Source organism: Eschrichtius robustus, chromosome 17 (assembly GCF_028021215.1).
Source record: "Eschrichtius robustus isolate mEscRob2 chromosome 17, mEscRob2.pri, whole genome shotgun sequence".
Lineage (NCBI taxonomy): Eukaryota > Metazoa > Chordata > Mammalia > Artiodactyla > Eschrichtiidae > Eschrichtius > Eschrichtius robustus.
In genome coordinates this window covers 85,748,780-85,771,971 of record NC_090840.1, presented here as the reverse complement: position 1 = coordinate 85,771,971, position 23,192 = coordinate 85,748,780, and the positions used below count along the sequence as shown (strand labels likewise).

The 23,192-nt window shown below is 62.3% G+C and overlaps 1 protein-coding gene across 2 annotated transcripts in view; it reads left to right on the top strand.

Moving 5' to 3' along the window:
- Positions 1-23,192, top strand: part of ZC3H3 (zinc finger CCCH-type containing 3) — an 82,679-nt gene that overhangs the window by 47,564 nt on the left and 11,923 nt on the right. For both annotated transcript variants that reach the window (XM_068526056.1, XM_068526055.1), the window contains exons 5-9: positions 8,900-9,087; positions 14,017-14,059; positions 14,133-14,294; positions 14,377-14,446; positions 16,369-16,500. In XM_068526056.1, coding sequence (XP_068382157.1) covers positions 8,900-9,087; positions 14,017-14,059; positions 14,133-14,294; positions 14,377-14,446; positions 16,369-16,500 — 595 coding nt within the window. The remainder of the gene's footprint in view (positions 1-8,899; positions 9,088-14,016; positions 14,060-14,132; positions 14,295-14,376; positions 14,447-16,368; positions 16,501-23,192) is intronic.

The window sequence follows — 23,192 nt, the reverse complement described above, 5'->3', positions numbered from 1 at the left end:
GTGCTCTGTGTCGTGTTGAAGAAATAGTTGCCTACCCCAAGGTCACGCTTTCTTCTAGAAGTTTGGCTATTTTAACGTTTATATTCAGCCTACGATCCTTTGTGAGTTAACTTTTACTCGACGTCTGAGGTGGGGGGGGGTCAAGGTTTCTTTGTCTCCTCCCAGAGACGTTTGCTGAGACGAGCCCCTCCCCCCACCGAAATGCAGAGCCGGAGACTGTGCTCTTGCTGGGCTGTCCGTCCTCACCACCCACCTGTGTGTCTGGCCTCCGTATTCTTCAGGTGAACCGTAGCAACACTGGCTCAGTTTCTCAGCCTTCCCCAGCCAGCCAGCCTCCAAACCCACCCACCTGCATTTAAGCTTCTCATCTGCCCGCTGTGCAGGGCTTGCCTCGTCTCAGTCTTGCAGGAACAGTGTTGCGTGGGTTTTGCCTGTCTCCGGGCACACCTGCTGAGGTGTCGCCTTTAGTGTTTTGTTTTGCCTTTTCTTGTGGCCCCAGCCAGTCCTGCTGGTGTCTTGGAGGCTTTGACGGGCGTGTGTTCACTTTGCAGCCAGCTACCTGCTCGCCCTCTGACTCTCAGGAGCTTTTGCTGTTGAGCTCGTGGGCCTTTCCCTGGAGTTGCGTGGATCCCGCCGTCTGCGCGGCCCCCACCCCCTTCCCCGGGGAGCCAGGCTGTGCTCACGTGTGACTCTAGGAGGAGCCGTCCCACTGGGGACTGTGGGGGAGGGGCACCTGCCCCCCCCATCTCCTCTCTTCCTGAGTCTCTTTAGGTAGCGGTGACATGCGGGTCCCTGAGGGCCGGGGCTTGTAGCATTTGGGGGTCTGGTCGTGTTCCCACTGTGTCACATGCTCCCGCTTGGGCTGCCCTCCAGTGTCTCTCAGCTTGGCCACGTCCAGGTGCTGGGGCCCCTTCGTGACGTACACGCAAGCGTGAATGTCCTAGGGGGTCACCAGAGGGACACGGGCGACTGGCGTGAGAGCCAGAGGTGCAGCGGGGGTGCAGGGAGGTGCCTGCCGAGCAGGTGGCAGCCCTGGGCCCTGGGACCAGAGGGGAGCTGGAGAGCCGGGGAGGGGTGTAGGTGGCCAGGGCCCTCTAACCCCGAGCCGTAGGCCACGTGGCGCTCAGCGAGCGAGGGGTTGCGAGCCGCGTCCCGAGCAGGGCCGGCTGCAAGGTGGAGCGCGCCGAGCGCCAGCCGGCAGGGCTGCCGGGCAGTGCGAGGGCAGAGGCCCCGAGATGGGCCGCCAGGCAGGTAGGTGATGGGAGGCCTGGCCAAGGAGCGCGAGCCCTCTGCTGCCAGAGGTTAGGTGGCCTGGCTTTTCACTGGGGCCTCGGCCCGTCCCGCCACCAGGGCTCCACGGGGGCGCTCTCTGGGCTGGTCCCCGCGTCCCTGGTGATGGGGGTCAGAGCCATGGACACCAGGGCACAGAGGAGGGGTTGCTCTGAGGATGGTGTGTGGGCAGCAGGGGCTGACGGGCCGGCCCAGCTTTGAGGAGGGAGCCTGAGGAAGCGCCCTCGGGGCTCGCGGGGGGGGGGGGGCAGAGTCTGAGGTCTTGGCTCGGGGTGGGACGTGGAGGGGTGGTGGAGGCTGGGCTGGACCTGAAGCCCGGGCATCGCGGATGGTGCCCGGGGGTGTCCTCGGGTTGCAAAGGCCGGGTACCGGATGAGCCAGACGACTGGCACAGGGCTCCTTCAGGGGTGTCCTCTGGGAGCCAGAGAACCTGGGGCTGGCGCTCTACTGCCTGAGCAGCCTTCCCTCGTCTGTTGCCCACGTGGAGCCCCTCCCCGATGCAGCCCTGCGGGAGAGGGCTGGGATGGGTGGGCTGGACTTCACGGGCACGGTGAGCCGGTGGGGGTGGGTGGGGGGGAGTTGGTGGGCAAGAGAGAGCGACGTGGGAGGGGCCGAGGGAGCAGAGGAAGGGCCCGCCCTTCCTGCTGACTGACCAGCAGTCAGGGGCCAGGGGAGCCCTGGGCGACAGCCCAGCCTGGAGGGCGACCCTTGGGCGCAGAGGACCGGGGTCCCGCCCTGGGCTACACCAGCCATTTGGCTGCCTGATCCTGGGCCCCCTCCAGCCCCTCAGCCCAGCGAGCTGAACTCTGCCCTCTGGAGTGGGGCCATTAAGGCCCAATAATACCTGTTTTTTGCAGCTAACATACAAAACACCAATAGCTTCAGCTGAAATGGATTTTTAAACGTGTCATTTTATGGAGAATTTTACTTTCTATCTTGTTGTTTATTAGGCTCTTAAAGGGAAAGCTTGTAATGCATGCATTGATCTAAATACCAATTGAATAGATGTGAGCACATAAAACAACCCAGCCCCGCATCATGCAGCCGTGGCGCTTGTACTGCAGGCAGCACGATTAGTGTTGCCCACCAGATGCCGGCTGGCCAGGGGCGCCCCGAATCATTTCTGTTCGTTACCGGGGAGAGATGGGGCGGGGTCCCTTGGGAAGGAGCAGCGCCCTCAGAGACGACGCCTAGGTGTCCTGCTGGGTCAGGGGGGCCCGTGGGAGCCAGCCCCCTGCCTGCACCCCCCGCCCCCCAGTTCCACCCTCAAGTGCTCAGCCTGTGCCCTGGGCCGGCCCGCCCTCTCCAGGGCCGTCCTGTCCTTGTCGCGACCCACCAGGGCCCTCAGGCCTCAGCTCCACCCCCCACCCCCCCCCACCCCGGACCCGTAGCCCCGCATCCACTGCGAGCAGGTGTGTCCTGGGAAGCCGAGCCATCACCTCGCCCCTGCCCCAGGGTGGCCAGGACCACACTCAGGAGGAGCACATCATGTGCCGGGAGGAGGGTCCTAGGAAGCCAGGTGGCCCCAGTCATCCCGAGGCCCGCACCGTCCGTCCGTCCGTCCGTCCGTCCGCTGAGTCCCTGGCTCCCGGGAGCCCGCCCTGCCACCCCTCCGGGACCTTAGCCCCCGAGGGCCTCTGTCCCTCGCCCCCAGAACCCAGAACGTTCTGTCAGCACCTGCACGACGGCCGGGACCCCGAGAGAGGCCTCGGCTGGGAGGGCACGGCCTGTGGCGGGGAGCCAGGCCGTCAGCGTTTCCGTGGAAAGCCCGCTTAAGCAGTTTGCAGCCGTCACGGTGGCGGCAGCGGCTGAGCCTGACCTACTTGGGATTCGCCGCGCAGCCGCCGCCCCGGGCGCCCCTTCTGCTGACGGCGCACTCCCCGCTTGCCTGGAGCTGCGTGGAAACCGGTCCATTTCCTGAAAAATGCTTCCCCGCTTGTTTTCTCTGCTCCCGGCCAGCCTGCCCGCCTCCCGGCCCTCCGCGGCCCAGCCCCGGCCTCAGTCCCTCCAGCTGAGCCCAGGGGCCTCTCCTGGTGTAAGTGCCCCGCGTGTCCCGTCTCCCGCCCACCGAGGTGTCCTGTCTGCGTGTCTCCCCTCACACCTCAGGGCACCCCGGTGTGCGGGACCCGGGTGGCCCCCCAGCCTCCCTCCTGGTGTGCGTTCACCCAGCACCAGTCACTGGAGCCCCCGCTCGCCAGCACGGCCCCCGCCCCGTGGTGCTCGCTCCCAGGTGTGACACGGCCCTATGCGGGGCCTGGGGCCCGTGACAGTGAGCCGTCGGGGTTTGGGGGAGGCTTCCCAAGGACCTGACGTCTGAGCTTGGTCTCCGGGCAGACCCGTGTGACAGGCAGAGGGACGGCACGTGCGCAGGCCCGGCTCGAGGGGGGTCACAGTGCCCTCCAGGAAGCAGTGGCCGGTGAGGGCCCGAGAGACCCGCCTGCAGGGGGGCAGGTGGAGCGCGGGGAGCTTGAGCAGACGTTGCAGCTTTCAAACCAGCTGATGGGACGGGGACCCCACCAGGGAGCCGTGAATGAGGGCAGGACCCCAGACTGCCTCTGGGGCGAGAGGGCAGCTTCCTGGGTGACGGTGACAGAGGTCTGGGCTGCGTCCCCATCCCGGGGCGGGGCGGGGCGGGGCGGGGCGTGCGGAGGAGGGGAGCAGACTGTGGGGACTGGGAAGAAGGTGCCAGCAAAACGCCTCTGTGCCTGGGGGGCCTTCCCGTGGGAACATAGCCGTCGGTTCCGCCAGCAACTTCTCGTCCGGGCGCGGGCTCCCTGGGCCTGGCTCTGTCCCTGGCGGGGTCTCTCCCACCCGCTCTGGGTCCACGTGGCCTGTGCCAGGCTGCCTTAGGACTGGGTGCTGAGAGGCCTGGCCCTCAGCAGTGGATGCGCCGGAGCGGGGCCCCTTCAGCTCCGGTGTGGTCCTGCCATCCCACCTGAGCAGTGACAGCCAAGGAGGAGCCCGGCGGGGCTGTGCTGGCGGCCTGAGGCAGTGTCGGTTTAGAGGCCAGTGGACCTGGCGAGGAGGCCCGGGCACCCGGGCGCAGCTCCAGGGTGACGCTCACCCTGCCCAGGGTGTCCTGGAGGCTGGGGCTGCTTCCAGGGTCTCCAGGGCCAGGCCGGCTCCCTGCCCCTCGCCTCCCTGCACCCGACTGTGCCCTCTGTTAGGAGGAGCCAGCCACTCTGTGGGCCTTCAGGTGACGTGGCCCGGCAGGCTGCCTGTCCTCGGCCCAGGGTCTTGGGTGCACTGGGACAGGCGAGGTGCGTGGTGTTCAGGAGCTGGTCTGCCTGTCCACTCCGTCCATGCACACCTGTGCCCCAGGCTGCCAGGCCGCTTAGCCGAGGATGCCCTGGCTGGGCCCATCTCAGCCGTGCAGCCTGAGAAGCAGACCCGCAGCAGGGGCGCCCTGCGCACGGTGTTGGGGGCTACACAGACCTGCTTGGGCAGTGGCCAGGGAGTGTGCAGGGAGCCTGGGTGTCCAGGGCCAGCCTTCGAAACCGCTGGGGGGTGGGGGAGCCCTGGCAGGCTGGGCACTCGGCCACTGACAGCAGTGTGACAGCAGTGCGCCCCGCAGGCCGAGCAGAGGATGCGTCACACTCATCCTGGCTCCTTGGGGAGAGCTTTCCTGTCTTGCCCAGACCCTGACGCCGGGTCTCTCGGGGTCCCTTTTCCCTGGGACTTTCTACTCGCTTCCCGGGTACAGCAGGTGAGAGGGGCCTCAGAGGGCAGAGCCCCTTGGAGTTCCTGGATGGCCTTGGGCCTAGAAGTTTCTAGCTGCTCCCCAGACAGCGGGCACGCGGACTGCTTTTCTTTTTAAACCTACTTTTGTGGCGTGTGTGTCTTTCTCCCCATTACTGCCGCTTTTCATTTAGAACGTTATCTCCCCCCCCACCTGTCCTTCGTGGCCCCCAGGGGGCCGAGGGGAGGCCCAGCCCTCACCCCAGAGTAGTCAAGGTTATGGTGATAAATCCTGGGGCATTGTCACTGCTATTCGGAGTAAATTGGCTGGCCGCTTTCGGGCTGAAGGAAGGATAATTTGCTGTAGTATTTCAAATGGATTAGAAATGGATTTGAAGGGAAAGTTCATGCCTCCCATCACAAAGGCGAGAAGGAGGACTATCGTAAGGCACGGTTCCCTCCCTGGCCTTCATTATCCACGCTTAATACCTTTCCTATTTTCCAGCGTTAATGAAATTTCCTGGCGGCAGGGGCCTGCCGGACGGATGGGAGAAGCTTTAGATCTGAGGCTCCTGTTGTAGAAAAGGAATTACAGGCCCTTGCAGCGAGGGCAGGCGTGTTCCCTGGGTCCTTGGCCCTGCTATTATCTCATTAATTTTATTCCCTCTTCTCAATACAGTTCGTTTCCAAAGGCTGTCCTCTCCATTAGTGTAACAATTTACTGGAGTGCTGTGACACCCACGGCAGTGAAAAGCTACAAGGCGTTTGGGGCGGGGGGGGGCCCCCCAGCCCACTGTTCCAGCCCCCGCCTGCCCGGCACCTGCCGGGCCACAGGTCCAAAGTCAGCGGGACCAGCGGGAGAGGGAAGGGCAGAGGCGGCTCTGAGAGACTGCAGGCCAGGCCGGTTTCCATGGGCGGGGGGCCCTCCCCAACCCTCGCCAGCCCTCCCCGAGTTCTTTGGGTGCATCCACCTCCCCCAGGCAGCCCCAGGGCACCATCTGGGAATGCAGCTTCTCCCAGCTTGGCTCCCAGGCTCCTGGGGTGCCCCTGGGAGCTGTGGGTCCAGGGCTGTTGTCGTGCTGCAGCCCTGCGCCCAGGCACGCGGGGTCCTCGGGCCCAGGTGTGAGCACAGACTGTGAGCGCAGAGCCGGGGCCTCGGAGCAGGAGGCCTGCTGCGCCTCCGCTCCTCCCAGAGGCCCGCAGTCGCCCCGTCACCGCACCAGAGCCCAGGGACATGGCTTTTCGGGTCGGAAAGGGGATGGATCGGTTGGTCGTGTTCATCCATAAGAATAATCAACATTGTCTCGAGAAAGAAGCGTCACCTGAGACGGGCGTTTTAGCTGTAAGAGCAAATCGCGGAAGGCAGTGATTAACAGGGCCACTTCTTCTCCTGGGGGCGGGGGGTGGCCAGCAACAGCCCCAGACTGAGGCTTCTCCGTGCACAGAGCTGTGGGGCGCAGGCCCTCGTGGGGGGCCGCCCGAGGGGGCCGGCACACGCTCTGCCCTGAAGCTTCCAGTTCCTTCTGACCCCAGGACCTGCTGGCCTCCACCCCGCTGGGCCCTGCCTGGGCGGGCCTCCTCTTCCCTTGGGCTGCCACGTGCTGCTTGAATCCCGCGGCGTCGCCTGCGTGGCTGCCTCTGGGGTGGGGGCGGTGGTCTGTCCCTGTCCGGCCTCAGCCAGGAGCGCATGCCCACAGGTGGGGAGCTTTCTCACCCCTCGAAGGGCCTGACTCCCTCCCTCCCCCCGTCTCTCACGTTTGATGGGGGCCAGCTCCGTGGGCGGAGGGAGAGGCAGGTGGGAGAGGGGGTGCCCCTGGTAAGGGGAGGGGCGGCTTAGCGCGTCTTCGTTCCCGGCAAGCGCAGTCCCACGGTCGCGATCGCGATGCACAGCCTGTGCCGGAGGCTGGGGGCCGGCCCTGAGCGGCCACCCCGTGGTGAGGGCCTGGGTGCCACGAGCCGCCGGCGCTCGGGGGGGCGACCCTGGGTGCACAGGTGGGGGCTGTGGAGTGAGGGGGCCCCGACGCTGCCCCTGGCCCAGGGCTGGCAGATGAAAGGGCTGCTGCTTTGTGGGCGGGGAGACCTCTGAGGACTCGGGACGGTGCGGGGCTGGGCGCCGGGGCTGTCGGGGGCCTCTCGGCCTCGGGCTAAGTGAGCTGTGGCGGCCACTGGCCTGGGCTCTGCTCTCAACCTTGGGGCTCAGGACTCGGGCCAAGCTGTGCATTTCGGACAGCAGCCACAGCTCCTGCAGAGGGTCCCCGGCTCCCAAGGCTGACAGCGTTCTGCAGTGAGGGGAGGAGACCCCACCAGGCCTGCCCCTCCTCACACCTCCACCTGGCCTTGGTGCGAGCCCAGGGGACAGGGCAGGTGCCCTGAGGCCACAGCGGGTAGATCTGCGGTCCCAAGGTCCGGGAGAGCCTAGAGGTCTGGCTCCTCCCCCAGAGGATGCCCACGTGCCCCGTGAGAGGGCAGCTGGGGCCTGTCGGCACGGCCAGCGTGGGCCGGGCTGCCGAGGACCCTTGGCAGGTGTCCTTCGCTCCAAGTTTGGTGTTTGTGAACTTAAGTTTTAATTAAGGGAAGCTGGGTTGCGCGCTTTCTGGCGGGAAGTCCTCCTCGGCCTCCTGCCTGGCGCTGCCGCTTCGGGCCCCCAGCGCCCGGCTCACTCGGCTGGTTACAACGACCCCCAACTCGCAGATGGAGAGATGGAGGCCAAGGGGTGGGCCAGCTTGCGTGCTAGGGTGCCCGGAGGCCTGCCGCGTCCCGTCTGCGCTTCAGACCCAGGTCTGGGCGCCCCCCCCACTGGCCCTAGGGAGCCAGGAAAGGGTGTACTGCTGCCCAGGTGGAGTTGGGGTTCATATGCTCCCAGGGGAAGGGGCTGCAGGGCGTGGGGGCCTCAACGGGAGCACTTTGGAGAACCCAGAGGGAGGGTGCCATGTGTGCCCCAGGACGGGCCCTGACTTCAGCTGGCTCCTCTGCTGGGCCCCAAGCTGCCGCTGGTGGCACTGCCTGCAGTAGGGCCACCCTCCTCACGCCCCGCCCCTCCTGCTGCTTGGGGGCCATCTTCGGGTAGAGGTGATGCTCACGCGACAGCCGGTGCCCCCTTGCCCAGGTTTGCCAGTGGGGCCCGAATGTACACTGGGCGGTGACAGCGTGATGAGCAGAATCTGAGCTCATAGGGAATTAAGCTCAATTTGCATAAACAGATTCCTGCTGAAATGCACCGGGGGGCCAAGGCCAAGTCCTTCTGGAGCCCTGAGGCCCTGGGCAGCGGGAGGGCCTTGGACCCCTCGTGGCGGCTCGGGGAGCAGGTCCACCAGGGCAGCTGCAGGCCCACCATCTGTGGGACCTGGGTCTGGGGCTGTGCGGCCGCTGCCCGCTGTGTGTCTGTCGGGGGACTTCTCCCGGCCCGTCTGCCCTTGGGCTGGCCTGGGCGTCCGCTAATCCCAGGACAGGCGGCTCAGTCCTCTGTCAGCCCTTGACCTCGAGGAGACTTCAGTCTTTCCCCCGACACAGCTTGCCGGCAGGAGCGGGGTCTGTGAGCCTGTCCCCTCCCAGTCTCCGTGCAGGGCCCTCCGTGCAGTGGAAAGAGAGGCAGGGAGGGCGGGCAGTGGAGCTTGCTGACCCCACAGCACGGCCTTCCCAAAGCCGGGGTGGCACCACTGGGGCAGCGTCCAGGAGGTGTTCCCGGGCAGTGGTGACGGCCACAGGCCTTGGAGTAGACCCTCAGGGCCGCCTTAGTGCAAGCACCGAGGGCACAAAGGAGCCCTCTCGAAGCTGTGTCGCAGGGGCGCGCGTGTTGGAGGGGGAGGCTCAGTCCCAGCCTGGTTGGTGGGGTTGAGGGTGCCCCCTCCTGTGCCAGCGGAGGGCGGAGGGCAGAGGTTTCCCGACCGCGGGGCCCTGGGGCTGGGCTGACAGGCGTTCCCTGTCCTTGCAGGTCCTTGGTGCTGAACGGCCTGCGTACTGCTGCAGCAGGTGGGAAAGCCCAGCCCGGCTCCCCTCGGTGGCGGAACAAAGGCTACCGCTGCATCGGAGGCGTCCTCTACAAGGTGTCAGCCAACAAGCTTTCCAAGACCTATGGCCGGCCCGGCAGCGACGGGGGCAGCAGGCCCCTCCTGCGCGCAGGTGAGGCTCCTGGCGGGTGAGGGCTGTGCGTGCGCCGTTGCTCTAGGCTGGCCACCGGTCGGAGGCCCCGGGCCTGGGGCTCTCCCGGAGCCGTCCCGAGCGAGGGCTCCCCAGACAGCGCCCCAGCCCCAGGGCCGTTTCACTCCTGCTCGCAGAGCCTCAGGAATTGCCCCTCACAAGGCTGGCAGCGGCCACGATGGGGAGGCCCCCCAGGGACTGCTCGGGTGCACCTGCCTCTTGCTTGGCTAAGCCGCCTCTGATTTTCTGTGTTTTGCTCCTGGACAAAGGAGATGAGCCAGGTATGGTAAACGCGGCCTGGGCGAGTGAACACCTGGGGCTGCGGTGCCTAATCGCTTTGGCAACGCCTCCCCGCTGTGCCTGGAGGCCGGCACCACCACATGCGCCCCCAGGCCGCGGAGAAGGAGATGCTTTGGATTTGCTTAGTGTGCACATTAACTAGAAAAATATTTTGGTTTCAGTCCAATTTTACTCTTTTCCTTTGCTGTCGAAAAGGGAAAAAAACAGGGAGAGGTTGCAGGTGGTACGGGGATTGCACAGGCCCAGCTACCCCCAGCCCCCAGCCCGACCCGCCCAAAGGGGCAGGAGGGAGAAGAGGCCCGGTCCAGGGAGGAGGCGGGGCGTGGGTGACAGCCCGAGGGCCCCTCCCGGAAGCCCTGCCTCTCTTCTCCCAGGGCCTCGGTCTGTTGGCCTGGGGCGCCCGGCTGCTGAATTCCAGGCCAGGTGCCCCGGGCTCCCCAGGACAGGCAGTCTCCGCCCGCCTCGTGCCTGCTTCCCACCTTGCGGGGTTGGGCTGTGTGGCCTCCCAGGGCCTCTGCCCCGACCTCGAGAGCTTGGTGGTGGAGGAGCGGGTGCACAGCCCTGGCCGGGCTCCTCAGGGGCCTCGGTGAGCCTCAGCCCGGGGGGCCGGGGCCTGGGGTCAGGGGACAGCCCTGCCCCACCCCGATTGCCTCTGACACCAGAGCTCAGCAGGCCTGTAGCACGTGGGCTCGTAGTCTGTGGGGCCCACACGCAGCTGTGGGCATCTCAGAGGGCAGGGACCTCAGACCCCTCCTCTGTCCACGGCCGCTTCCAGCCTGCTGCTTCCCCTGAGCCGGGCCCCTCACGGGGCTGCCGCAGCCAGGCCTGCTGGCGGGCTGGACAGGGCCGTGGGTGCCCGGGCATCCAGACCAGCCCACAGGCATTGCGGGGCCCCACCTTCGAGCCGCTGCCCCGGGGTGCCGTGAGAGCCGGTGGGCGGGGCCGGCGTTAGGGACTGTGGGGCACTTCTCCCCGGGGAGGATGCCACGCTGAGCCCGCTGCCCTCCAAGTGCTGAGCTCCGCAGGGTCCCACCTCCCTGCTCAGACAGAGAGGTGGGCACAGGACGGCTGCAGGGTGGCGCCCTGGCCTTCCCCACCCCTCTTCCCCCAGCCCTCCAGCCTCTGGGCGATTAGGTGAGGTGGGGGGGGTGTGGAGGCCTCCTCCCTGCCGACCAGCCCCTGCGGGCAGCCCTGGGGCTCAGCCCTCCCACCTCAGGGTCGGGGCAGGGAGGTGGGGTTTGGAGCACAGACCACAGGGCAGCCTGTCCTGGGGGCACGAGGCCGGCCCAACACAGCAGCAGCGGCCTGGACCCCCATACGGGTGGCCGACTCTTGGCTGTAAGGCAGGTGGATTGCTCCCAGCTGTGGGAATGCCTGTGGACCGGCAGCCCACTTAGGTGAATGATAATTAAGGAAAGAAATTTTCTCCTCCGGAGTCGACAGAGCTTTGACTTCAGCGAGAAAGTGCAGGCCTCCTTGGGAGGGGGCGGGGGCTCCACCCCCTCTCCTCCTGGCTGCCGGCCTCTCTGGGACAGCATCAGCCCCTGGTTGGGGTGCCCGAGCCATCCCAGGCTTCGTTGGGGAGAGCCTTGCCCTGCCCAGCTCCCGAGCCCCAGGGGCAGGGCCTTCTAGCAGGCAAACCCCGCTTCCCTGGAACCCCGGGGCCAAGCACTTCCTCCCAGGTCTAAGGTCTGCCCACCCGAAGGGCCCAACCCTGGGACCCCTCCCCACATGCTTCGGCCTGGAACCTGGCGGGGGTCCCCCCAGGCGGTGGCTGTGACGGGGGCTCCACTGGGCCTGGCCTGTGCCTCGGCCCCGAGAGCCAGCAGGTCCCTGCAGTGGAGCAGAAGCCCCACGTCCCCCTGCCAGAGCCGCCTCGCTCGGCCTGGGCTGCAGGCCCGGCTCCCAGGCTTCTCCTGAGCCCCAGGCCCCAGACCGAGGCAGAAGTAGGCTGTGGTGGGCAGTCTCCCTGCTGCTGCTGACCTGCCACCACACGCCCTGGGCAGGTAGTGCGGGGGGTGGGGGTGGCGGGCGGTGTCTGAGTCGCTGCCTGGGCGGGGGCTGCCTCGCCTCCTGAGTCTATTTTGGGAAGACCCTTGGGAAGTGCAAGCTCTCCGGAAGGCTCAGTGCCTCCTGCTCCGAGGTCGCCAAGGGTTTTCAGCTGAACTTTTCAGCGCCTCCACGCCTCTTTTCAAACAGCTACTTTATGTGCATTTTTTAGCACTGCAGAGTATTTGAAAAGGTGCCTCCTGTTCTTGTAAAAACTCCTACCGGGCCCTGCACTGGCATTTTTTTTAAGAGCAGAAGTGGAAAGAGGAGTAAACCTGCCCGCCCCCTGCCCCGACCAGAGGCCAGGCCTGCGGGCCGCCCTGACAGGCAGGCACATGGCGACAGCGGCCCCTGGCGGGGGCAGATGGCGCCACAGCGTCGCCGGCAGCCTGGGTGGCTGCCCCGGAAGCCGCGCTCACCGGCAGTGATCAGATTGCACCGTCGCCCTCAGGCTGGCAGGTGGAGGGCCACCGCATGCCATCTGGACTGGCCTCCACTGCCACCCCGAGGATGGGTGTCCCCGGCCTGGAAACCAGACTCTAGTATGGCCTGGAGCCATCCTAAGACCCCCTCCCCGCCAGCCCTCACGCTCTGAGCCCCCTCTCTCCCTTCTGTGTCATCGCGTTCCCTTCCCCCATTCACACAGTAACTCAGCCGCCTGGGCCACCGTGCAGAGCACTTCCCTCCTGCCGGGGTCTTGCGGCACAGCCCTGGAGCCGCCTTTTTTAACTTGAGGAGACTGAGGGTCAGAGGAGGGCGGACGCTGGCCAGAGGGCAGCTCCAGCAGGGCAGTGAGGGCACTGGCCCAGAACGGGCTCACAGAGCGTCCAGGGAGCGGTCAGGGCTTAGCAGAGGGTGGGATGTGGAGGAGGGCGTCTGAGGGTCCGGCCTGTGGGGCGCAAAGGGGTTTGGGTTTGGACAGGCCGAGTGAAGTGTCAGAACACTGGTGTGACTGGGTGAGGAGCTCGGGAGACCAAGCTGAGCGGGCCCTGGGAAAGGATGCCCTGGGGCGAGCCAGGGAGAGGGCCCTACAGGTGACAGGAGGGCCGCCTGCCCAGGCCTCCCACGTGGCTCCGGCTCCGGTGGGGCGGGGGGCTCGGGGCCAGGCAGCTTGGGGGTGTCCCTTTTTAAACCTGGGATGCTTTGTCATCGCCTCAGGTCCCTAGAATTTCTGAGTGATGTCACTCGTGCCTCCTGCTGCCGGATCCATTTCAGCAGCTGCCTGTGGGAAACTGGATCTGGTCTGGGAAGGGTCATGTGTGTGTTGAGGAACTGTGGCCGTCCTGAGCAGCTCTCACCCTGCCCGGCCCGCCTTGGTCCTGGGGAGTGACCTGGTATCAAAAAGGCAGGCGGGAGCCGTATATTAGCCCAGATGCCCCTTCTGCAGGGTGAGCTCACACCGCAGAAGACAGCGCCACTCGCCTGCCCCGCGTCCCCTGCCCCCAGGGCCCAGCCCCACCCGAACCCCAGCTGCCCTGGCTGAGCGTCCACCTGTTCCCTTCCTGTCGCCACCGACCACTTTGTGAGCAACTCCCCTTCAGGCCACAGTCAGTGACCTCAGAGAGGCCTTGCTTGGTCTGTGCACTTGGGGTTTTGAGGAGTGTCTTACAAGGTGCCTCCGAAACTGTGAGGAGCGGGTACCCGCCAGGGCCTCCAGCCACACGACGCAGGCCGAGGTCGGCACGCAGCTTCCTCAGGGCCTGGCAGTGAGGATTTCAGGATTTGTGGCCATACACATCTTTTTTGTTTTTATCTTATGACGCTTTAAATAAGCTATTCTTAGCTACTGCATTACCAGCTGGCATTCCCAGACCCCACTCAGGTCACGCGTCCCTGGGTTCTGCTCCAGACAGAGGAAGGTGGCAGGGAAGCCCCACCACCCACTGTTCCTGGGACCACTTGCCTTGAGACAAGACCACCGGCCAGGGACTTCCCTGGTGGCGCAGTGGTTAAGAATCCGCCTGCCAATGCAGGGGACACGGGTTCGAGCCCTGGTCCGGGAAGATCCCACATGCTGTGGAGCAATTAAGCCCGTGCACCACAACTGCTGAGCCTGTGCTCTAGAGCCCGCAGGCCACAGCTGCCAAGCCCACGTGCCACAACTACTGAAGCTTGCGCGCCTAGAGCCCGTGCTCCGCAACAAAGAGAAGCCACCACAGTGAGAAGCCCGCGCACCGCAACGAAGAGTAGCCCCCGCTCGCCACAACTAGAGGAAGCCCGTGCATAGCAACGAAGACCCAATGCAGCCAAAAATTAATTAATTAATTAATTTAAAAAAAAAAAAAAAAAGACCACTGGCTAGCAACCAGGGTGGCCTCAGGGAGCTGTGCCACCAGACCTGGTCCCTGAGCCTTCGTCCCCGCCCGCTTCTGCCTTCTCGCCTCGGCCTCTCCCCTGCACGGGGCTGGGAGGTGGCCTGGCAGGGGTCCAGGAGGGCAAGCGGTTTCCTGAGGGTGGGGCTGAGGGTGGGGCATCCCAGGGGGCCGGTGCCAGGCAGGTGAGCGGGGAGAGGGCAGAGCCCGGGGCGGTGGGCCTGGAGTGACCGGCCTCTCCCCCCCACAGGCCGCTTGGACCCTGCCAGCAGCTGCAGCCGCTCCCTGGCCAGGTACGTCCCTTGGGGTTGGGGGCGGGGTGCTCCCCGTCCTTCCGGGGCTCACGGACGTCTGCCCCCTCCCCAGCCGGGCCGTGCAGCGCAGCCTGGCCATCGTGCGGCAGGCGCGGCAGAGGCGGCGGCGGAGGAAGGAGGAGTACTGCATGTACTACAACCGCTTCGGCAGGTGCAACCGCGGCGAGCACTGCCCCTACATCCACGACCCCGAGAAGGTGGCCGTGTGCACCAGGTGCGCCCGCCGCGGCCTCCCTGCAGGTGGGGTGGGGGCTGGCGCGGACTCCCCACCCCTCAGACCCTCCCTGTTTGCCTAGGTTTGTTCGGGGCACGTGCAAGAAGACGGACGGGACCTGCCCCTTCTCCCACCACGTCTCCAAGGAGAAGGTGAGTTTTCCCCTGTCCCCTGCGCCCGTTGGGGGGGGGGGGTGGGACCTGGAGGCTCTGCCCCTCCAGCCCGCCACGTGCCCAGTGGCCCCCAGGTGCGCCTGGGCTTGGCGAGGGGCAGCTGCGTGGGGCTGGGCCGTGGCGGAGGGGGGCGCACAGCTGGGCCCCCCACAGTGCGGGGAGCTCTGAGGTCAGGGGTCAGTGCTGGCCGGGGGGCCGCCCGCCGCCCGGAGCGGGGGCTGCAGCGGGTCAGGGGAGGCGGGATCAGGCAGAGGCGTGCTGCTGCTGCAGCTTTTCCCCTTGAGGAACTTGAAAAGAATCAGCATTTTTCTCCCTAGTAGAGCTTCGAAACTCTGCTGTGAGCAATTTGGAAATTCACGTCGAGTTTCGGGTTCATTAGCTCCAGCTCCAAAGCCGGTGCAGGCTCTGAGCTGTCTAACGCGGAAGCCCCGCACCAGCGCCCTGAATTAATGTTTTTGTTATTTGTGTGGACGTGCTGAGTGCAAACAAGGTTAATTGAAATGAGAACGCAGTTTCCTCTTGATAATGGTGCTGACAGCTAGAGGAGTTCCGTTTGGTGCAAGAGTTGGCTTTATTACCCCTTTTTATTAGCGCTAATTTGGGCCCTGTATCAAAGCGCACATTAAGGGAATTGTCTGCAGCCAAGGCACTGCCAGCCCCAGGCCGGCCGCTCCCTTCTGCGCTGCAGTTAAAAGGCAATTAAAAATAAAGTCTCCTCGCTAAATCACCCTTTGTTTCTCTGCTTTCTCTCCTTCCCTCCTCAGCTGTAGTGGTATTCCGCTCCCCCCACCCCACGCCTCTCCCCAGAAAAGTGGCTTTTCGAAGCCCCTGTGTGTCCTCTGCAGGCAGGCAGGAGTCCAGTGGGGTGTGGTGAGGAGTCCGGCCGGGAGAGGCCAGCAGTGGGGGGGTGCCCGGGGACCACGTGGGCAGGGCAGGCAGGTCTGACAGCGGAGGGAGGAGGCCCCCCCGAGAGGTGTGAGGCCTGTGGAGGGTGTGAGACCTACAGGGTGACAGCTCCTGGCAAGGTTCCATCCCCCCAGGAGGCTGCCCTGCAGGAGGGGCAGGGCTCACCCCAGGGGCCCCAACCCAGGAGTCGTTGCTGCCTGGAAGAGTGGCGGCTTCAGGGGTCAGCATGGGCGACTTCAGAGGCACACACCCTCCCCTCCCGCCGTCCGCTGGCCCTCAGGCCTCAGTCCCCCCACGGGGGAGAAGGGGGGCTGCGCACCCTGTGTCCCCCACCAGGTCTCCCCTGGGCCCACCTGCCGACGGGCCAGGGTGCTGGGAGCCTGCCGCCTGCACCAGTGCCCCACAGTGCCCGCCTGCGGTCAGTGCTCAGCAGAGCCCCGCGGCCAGGCTTCACCGGCCAAGTCAGGTCTCCAGTTCACGGACGCTGCCAGCTGTCCACGCATCAGGCAGCTGGAAACTCTGCTGGGTTTCAGGCCCTATGGGCTGACACCCCAGCTAGAGCCCCCCTGCGCCACCTCCCTCCTACCCCCCAGCCCTGCTCTTCTAGACCAACCTCCTCCTGGCCCATGCCACCCCAGCCCTACACCCTGGAAACCAGACAGGCTCGGGGCAGGTGATGGACTCAGGTGACAGCACATCTGGGCCTGAGCCAGCCTGCTGGGCTGGGTCCCCTGTCTCAGTATCCTCATCTGGACCGTGTGAGGGCAGACGTGCTCTGCCCGGGCGACCTTCTGGGGAGGCTGAGGGTCTGACTTCAGGGTGGGCGGCCCCTCCTGCTGGCCAGCACTGTGTTTATTTCCACAGTCAGTGTGTGGCTCATGCCTGGCGGTGGAGCCCTGGGTGGGGCCCCGGCGTTCCTGCCTGTGAAGTGGGCTGAGGAGGGGGCTCGGGGGAAGTGGCCTGCCCTCAGCCTCACTGCCTTCCCGCCCCCCCAGATGCCCGTGTGCTCCTACTTCCTGAAAGGAATCTGCAGCAACAGCAACTGTCCCTACAGCCACGTCTACGTGTCCCGCAGGGCGGAGGTCTGCACCGACTTCCTCAAAGGCTACTGCCCGCTGGGCGCGAAGGTGAGAGGCGGGGCGGCGGGAGGGGCTCGTGGCTGCGTCCTCGCCGGCACGCTCGCCTGTGGGCTCAGCTCAGCTCCGCTTTGTGGGAGAGCTGCCGGCAGCTGAGAAGCTGAGAAGCGGGTGCCCTCCGTGCCACCGCGGCTCCTTCAGGGAGGGCCCGCCCCCGTGGGCCTGCGGGGCAGCGGGGAGGCCGCACGGGCCGTGGGGGCCCCCCCGCACAGGCCTCTTCGGTCCCGGTGCCCCGAGAGGGAGCCCCCTCACCAGCCTAGGGGCTGCAGCGAGGCCCGCTGCCACCCCTTCCCCACACGCTTGTGAGTGACCGCCCTGCCTCGGGGACCCGTGGTCTGCTGTGGGGGACCAGGCCTGGGCCCTGCGCAAGGGGAGCGCGTGGCAGTGCGGGGCCGGCTCCCCTCCCGTCCTGCGCCGGCTCTCTCCAGTCGGTCGAGCCCTTCCCCGAATCCTCTTCCTCCTGCCCAAGCCTAAGGGCTGGGCCGGGCTGGGCTCCGCAGACCCAGGGCCCCAAGCGGAGCCAAGCGGAGCCGGCGGTGACCCTGAGTGCGGCCCTTCCTGGAGGCGGGGCCCAGCAGGCAGGTCCCGAGCAGCCCAGGTGGGGCTGGGGGCAGGACCCCCGGAGGCTGGGGGTGATTATTGTAAGAGATTCCATTTAAATGAAAATATCAAAGCGGTCTTTAAGGTCTGCCTCTATGAGTGGAAGTGCTTATAGTGCGTCCCTTTCGGCGTGTGGGCGCTGCAAGGCTGCCCCATGATGGATGGCGGCTGGTAATTATAGGTGGGAAAAGCACTGAGCAGGCCGGATCCGGTGGGAGCAGAGGCAGCAGCCTGGGCCGGCGAGGGTTAATTTTATTCTCTAAATAATATAAAAAGTGCTGAGTCGTCACCTTGCTCCTGAAGTGGAAGTCCTCAGATGGGCCCCAGAGAGTTTATAATATTCCACTGAATCAAGTGGAATTGTTAACCTTGCTTCACAAAGCGCTGGCTTGTTAAAGAGGCGCGTTCCCTTTCCTTGTGGATAATTTAGGCCCGGAGTAGGTCCCTGCTCCTTCCCCTTTTCGGGGGCCAGGCGCTCCTCCTGGGCCTGAGGCTCAGCGGTCAGCCCCTCGCGTCTCCTCACTTTGTCCCTCCGGACTCTCAGGACACTTGGGGACACGGCGTCCTCCTGTGGGAAGCCTGTCACCTCGGGTGGTCCAGTGGCCACACGTCACAGGGTCGCCGCCGCAGAGCTTCCTGCGCGAGCCCCGTCACTCCTGGCGCTGGCGGCGGGGTGGCCTTGGTCCCTTGCTGTCGGGTCGGCGGAGCAGCTGTTAACGCGCGTGCCGTGGGGCACACCTCTGTGAGGCGCGGCGCTAGCAGCCCTGCTGCTCTGTCCGCCGCGTCGGAGCACCGCCACCAGCGCTGCCCTCAGAGGGAGAGCGCTCTGCCCTGCCTGCCCCCACCGGGAGTGCGTAGCAGTGCCGACTCCCCGACTCCGCGACTCCCACCGCGACCGCACTGTCGCCGTCCGGTGGCTCGCGTGGTCCCCAGGTGCCTTCTGGCGCTGCAGGACGCGCAGCCCACCCCTGCCCTGGAACGGCCGTCCCTCCCGGCACCCTGGCTCCTCTTCCTCGTGTTCACAGCTTGTGGTCAGGGCGCTCACTGCAGCTGGGGTGTCGCGCGTCTCCAGCCCCTCCTGCCGCAGCGCACGTGCAGTCTCATCCGCGGCCACCTCTGTACCGACAGCCCCCGCCCGGCTGCGTCCCGGCCCTTGTGCCGCCCTCACATGCTCTCCTCGACCTCCTTCTCGCCCTGCCCCTGCGTGTGTCAGGGTCTGGCCTTCCAGGGGCTCTCTGCCTGCTGGAGAGGCCCCTCCGCCCCTGTCCCCTGCTTCCTCCTGCCCTTCGGAGGCTCTTTGTCCCGTCATATCAGTCTTTGGAGTCACAGATAGCGTCTCCTTGTCACCGCCTGATAACTTGCCCCGGGTACCCTTTCTTAGGCTGAAATCCTTCCTGTTTTTATGGGAGCGTCCTTCCATTTTTCTCCATGTGGGTCTGGTTCCAGGATCTGCCCCCACCCAAGGCCATGCACCCCCCCTGCGCCTTCTCCAGTTTGGCTTTACGAGCTGCGGTGAGGCGGGTTGGAGGCGAGGCTCTGGATGGGGCTCAGACCCCAGTCTGCTCGCGGCCGTGGCCCTGCACAAGTTGTTCACCCTCTGGGCCTCGGTTTCCTTTCTGTGAAATTGGGGTAACGGTAGTACTTAGCATGTAGGAAGGTTGTGAAGATTACGAGGTTAGTGCAGGAGGCTTCCCTGGTGGCACAGTGGTTGAGAGTCTGCCTGCCAATGCAGGGGACACGGGTTCGAGCCCTGGTCCGGGAAGATCCCACCTGCCACGGAGCAACTAAGCCCGTGAGCCACAACTGCTGAGCCTGTGCTCTAGAGCCCGCGAGCCACAACTGCTCAGCCCCCGTGCCGCAACTACTGAAGCCCGCACGCCTAGGGCCCGTGCTCCGCAACAAGGGAGGCCACCGCAACAGGAAGCACGCGCACCGCAACGAGGGGTAGCCCCCGCTCACTGCAACTAGAGAATGCCCACGCGGAGCAACAAAGACCCAATGCAGCCATAAATAAATAAGTAAGTAAGTAAATACGTACATACATTAGTGCAGTGCTTCACAGCCCTTTGAGGAAGGGGAGTGTCGGGGAGGCTCGGTGTCCCTGTTACCTAGCCTGTGGTGTGAGGTGCGACCTCGCTTCGTTTCTTCCACGTAGTGAGCCTTTCCCCGCAGATACGTGCTAAGCTGTCCGTTCTTTCCTCTCTGATTTGTGGTGCCATTTTTTAAAGCCAGCTTTATTGAGGTACGGTTTACATATCGCCCCGTTCATCTGTTGCACAGGTGTACGATTCGGTAGGTTTTAGTAAGTTTACGAAGTTGTGCAGCCATCACCACCCCCCGGTGCTGGAGCATTTGCGTCACCCCAGAACATTTCCTCAACCCTTTCTGTGGTCGGTCCTGTCTCTGCTGCCCCCCCGACCCCACCCCCAGGACACACTAACGTACCTCCGTCTGCGTGAACCTGTCTTTTGTGGGCAGCGCACACGGGGGAGTCCTACCATGCAGACTTCAGCGTCTGGCTTCTGTCGTGAACGTGTTTTTGAGGGTCGTCGTGCTGTGGTCTTTAGCAGCACACGAGCAGCCCTCCACTGTGTGCAGGGACCACTTTCTGTTTCTCCGCTCGTTGGGGGATGGGCACTTGGGTTGTGGCCAGTGGGGCTGTTTGGAGTGAGCCTGCTGTGAGCGTCTGCGGGTCTCAGTGTGGGCACAGCCTGCGGGGATACCCGCCCGCACTGGTCCAGCTCCCACCGGGAATGAGTGAGGGTCTCATTTTGTCACTTCCTTGCCAGCACCTGCCAACGCTGTCACCCGTTTAAGTGCACAGTACAGTGGTTTTTGGTGTATTACATTTTTAATTTTGTAATTGTAGTAAACTAAATAAAACATAAAATTTGCCCTTGTTAAGTATACAGGTCAGTGGCATTAATTACATTTACAATACTGTACAACACCACCACTGTCTATTTCCAAAACTTTTCCATCACCCCAAACAGAATCTGTATAAACAGTCGGCAATGACTCCCTGTTCCCCCTCTCTCTCCAACTCCTGGCAACCACAGATCTACATTCCGTCTCCATGAATCTGCCTCTTCTAGATATTTAACATAAGTGGAATCCTACAGTATTTGTCCCTTCACGTCGGGCTTCTCCCGCTGAGCACCACGCGTTCAGGGCTCACCCCTTTTATGGCTGAGCGACGGCCCATCGTGCGTCCAGACCACACTCATCTGTCCCCTCCTCTGGGGATGGACACGGGGGTTGTACCTTTTGCATGCTGTGACCATCAACGTACGAGTGGCTCTTCAGGTTACTCCTGTCACTTCCTTTGGGTACAGAGGCACCAGGAGTGGAATTGCCGATGATACGATAATCCTGTATTTAGCTCTTTGAGGGACCGCCAGACTTTGCCGTAATGACCGCGCCGTTCGCATCCCCACCAGCAGCGCGCGAGGGTTTCGCTTCCTCCACGTCCTCACCCGTGAATTATCTTCCTCGTTGGTTAACAGCCATCCAGCGTGCGGCATCTGACTGTTTTCAGTTCACAGTGCCTTAGAGATGAATGATGTTGAACATGTTTTCACATGCTTCTTGGTCACTGCTGTATCTTCTTTGGAGAAATTTCTCTTCAAGTCCTTTGCCTTTTTTCCTTTTTTTTTTTGTTTTGACCATGCCCCGCGGCATGTGGGATCTTAGTTCCCCGACCAGGGATCAAGCCCGCGCCCCCTGCATTGGGAGCACGGAGTCTTAACCACTGGACCACCAGGGAAGTCCCAGCACTGCTTGTTGAAAAGACTGTCCTTTCCCCATTGAATGGTCTTGGCACCATTGTTGAAAATTTATTGACCATACTTGAGATGGTTCATTTCTGGCTTCTCTTTTCTATTACATTGTATGTTTGTGTATGTTTGTGTTTTGATTACTATATCTTTATAATAAGTTTTGAAATCAGGAAATGTGAATCCTTCAAACTTTGTTCTTCTTTGCCAAGGTTGTTTTGGCTATTCGGGGTTCCTTGAGATTCCATGTAAACTTTTGGATGGGTTTCTCTATTTCTGTTTTTTTTTTTAAAGGCCTTTGGGATTTTAACAGGGATTGCATCAGCTCTGTGTATCACTGCCGGTAGTGTTGTCATCTTAACAATATGAGGTCTTCCAGTCCATGAATGCATGATGTGTTTTCGTTTATTTAGACCTTCATTAATTTCTTTCAGCAGTATTTTGTAGTTTTCAGTGTATAAGTCTTTTGCCTCCTTGGTTAAATTTATTCCTGAGTGTTGGGCTTCCCTGGTGGCACAGTGGTTAGGAATCCGCCTGCCAGTGCAGGGGACACGGGTTCGAGCCCTGGTCCAGGAAGATCCCACACGCCGCAGAGCAACTAAGCCCGTGCGCCACAACTACTGAGCCTGCGCTCTAGAGCCCACGTGCCACAACTACTGAGCCCACGTGCCACAACTACTGAAGCCCGAGCGCCTAGAGCCCATGCTCCGCAACAAAAGAAGCGACCGCGGTGAGAAGCCCGCGCACCGCAGCAAAGAGTAGCCCCCGCTCACCGCAACTAGAAAAAGCCCGCGCACAGCAACGAAGACCCAGTGCAGCCATAAGTAAATGAATGAATGAATGAATGAATAAATAAATAAATAAATTTTTCCCGAGTGTTTTATACTTTTTGATGTTATTTAAATGGGATTGTTCATTGTAAATGTATAGTAATGCAGTTGATTTTTGTGTGTTCATTTTATATCCTAAAATTTTGCTGAATTCACTTATTAACTCTAACAATTTTTTTGTGGGTTCTTTACGGTTTTCTACATACAAGATCATGTCATCTGCTAACAGAGATAATTTTCTTCCTTTTTGATTTGGATGCCTTTTAGTCTCTTCTCTATCCCTTCCTCCCTCCCTCCCTCCCTCCCTCCCTTCTTTTCTTCCTTCCTTTTTTTTGCCGAATTGCTCTGGCTAGAGCTTCTAGTACTATGTTGAATAAAAGTGAACAACGGGGATATCCTTGTCTTGTTCTTCATCTTATAGAATAGCTTTCAGTCTTTCACTGTTGAGTATGCTGTTAGCTGAGGGCTTGTCGTATGTGGCCTTTATTACGTTGAGGTTATTCTCTTCCAGTCCTAGTTTATTTGGTGTTTTTATTATGAAAAGGTGTTGAGTCCTGTCAAATCTTTTTTGTATCAATTGAGATGATCATGTGGGGTTTTTTCCCTTCATTCTGTTAAGCTGGTCAATAAACATATTGATCACAATGATCAATCACAATTATATTGATTGATTTTTGGATGTTGAACCATCTATGCATTCTGAGACTAAATCCCACTGGATCACGAGGTATAATCCTTCTAATATGCCACTAGTTCAGTTTTATAGTATTTTGTTGAGGATTTACATCTGTATTCATAAGTAATATTGATCTGTAGTTTCCTTTTCTTGTAGTATCTTTGTCTGGTCTTGGAATCAAGGTAAGCCTAGCCTCATAGATTGTTTTGGCTATTGTAACTTAGGAAGTATTCTCTCCTCTTCAGTTTTTTGGAAGAATCTAAGAAGAATAGGTATCAGTTCTTCTTTACATGTTTAGTAGGGTTCACCTGTTTAAACCATCTGGTCTTGGGCTTTTCCTTGTGGGGAGGCTTTTGATTACTGATTCAGTCTCTGCACTATACAGTTGACCCTTGAACAGCACGGGGTGGGGGGTGGTCAGGGGCACCAACACCCCCCATCCCCGGCACAGTTGAAAATCCACATACAACTTTACAGTTATTCCTCCGTATACGCGGTTCCCTGCCAGCCGCTCTTGGTGTGTGAGTCATTTCCTATTGAAACCTGGATGTTTTGGTTGTTATGAGAGTCTGGATCTTATTTAAACCTTCTGTTTCAGCAGGTTTCCTCTGAGTCCACTCCAGCAGGTGGGCAGGTGGGCAGGGGGCGTGCAGGTAGAAATCCTGGTTCCCCACTCGGCCTTCACTGACCCCTGAGGAGGGGTCTCCCTGGTGGTCCTGGGTGGATGGCAGTACTCGCTTCCCACTCGGCCTCCTCCAGCACCATCCCAGCAGGGTGGGGAGGGACGCCAGGGTCAAGGCT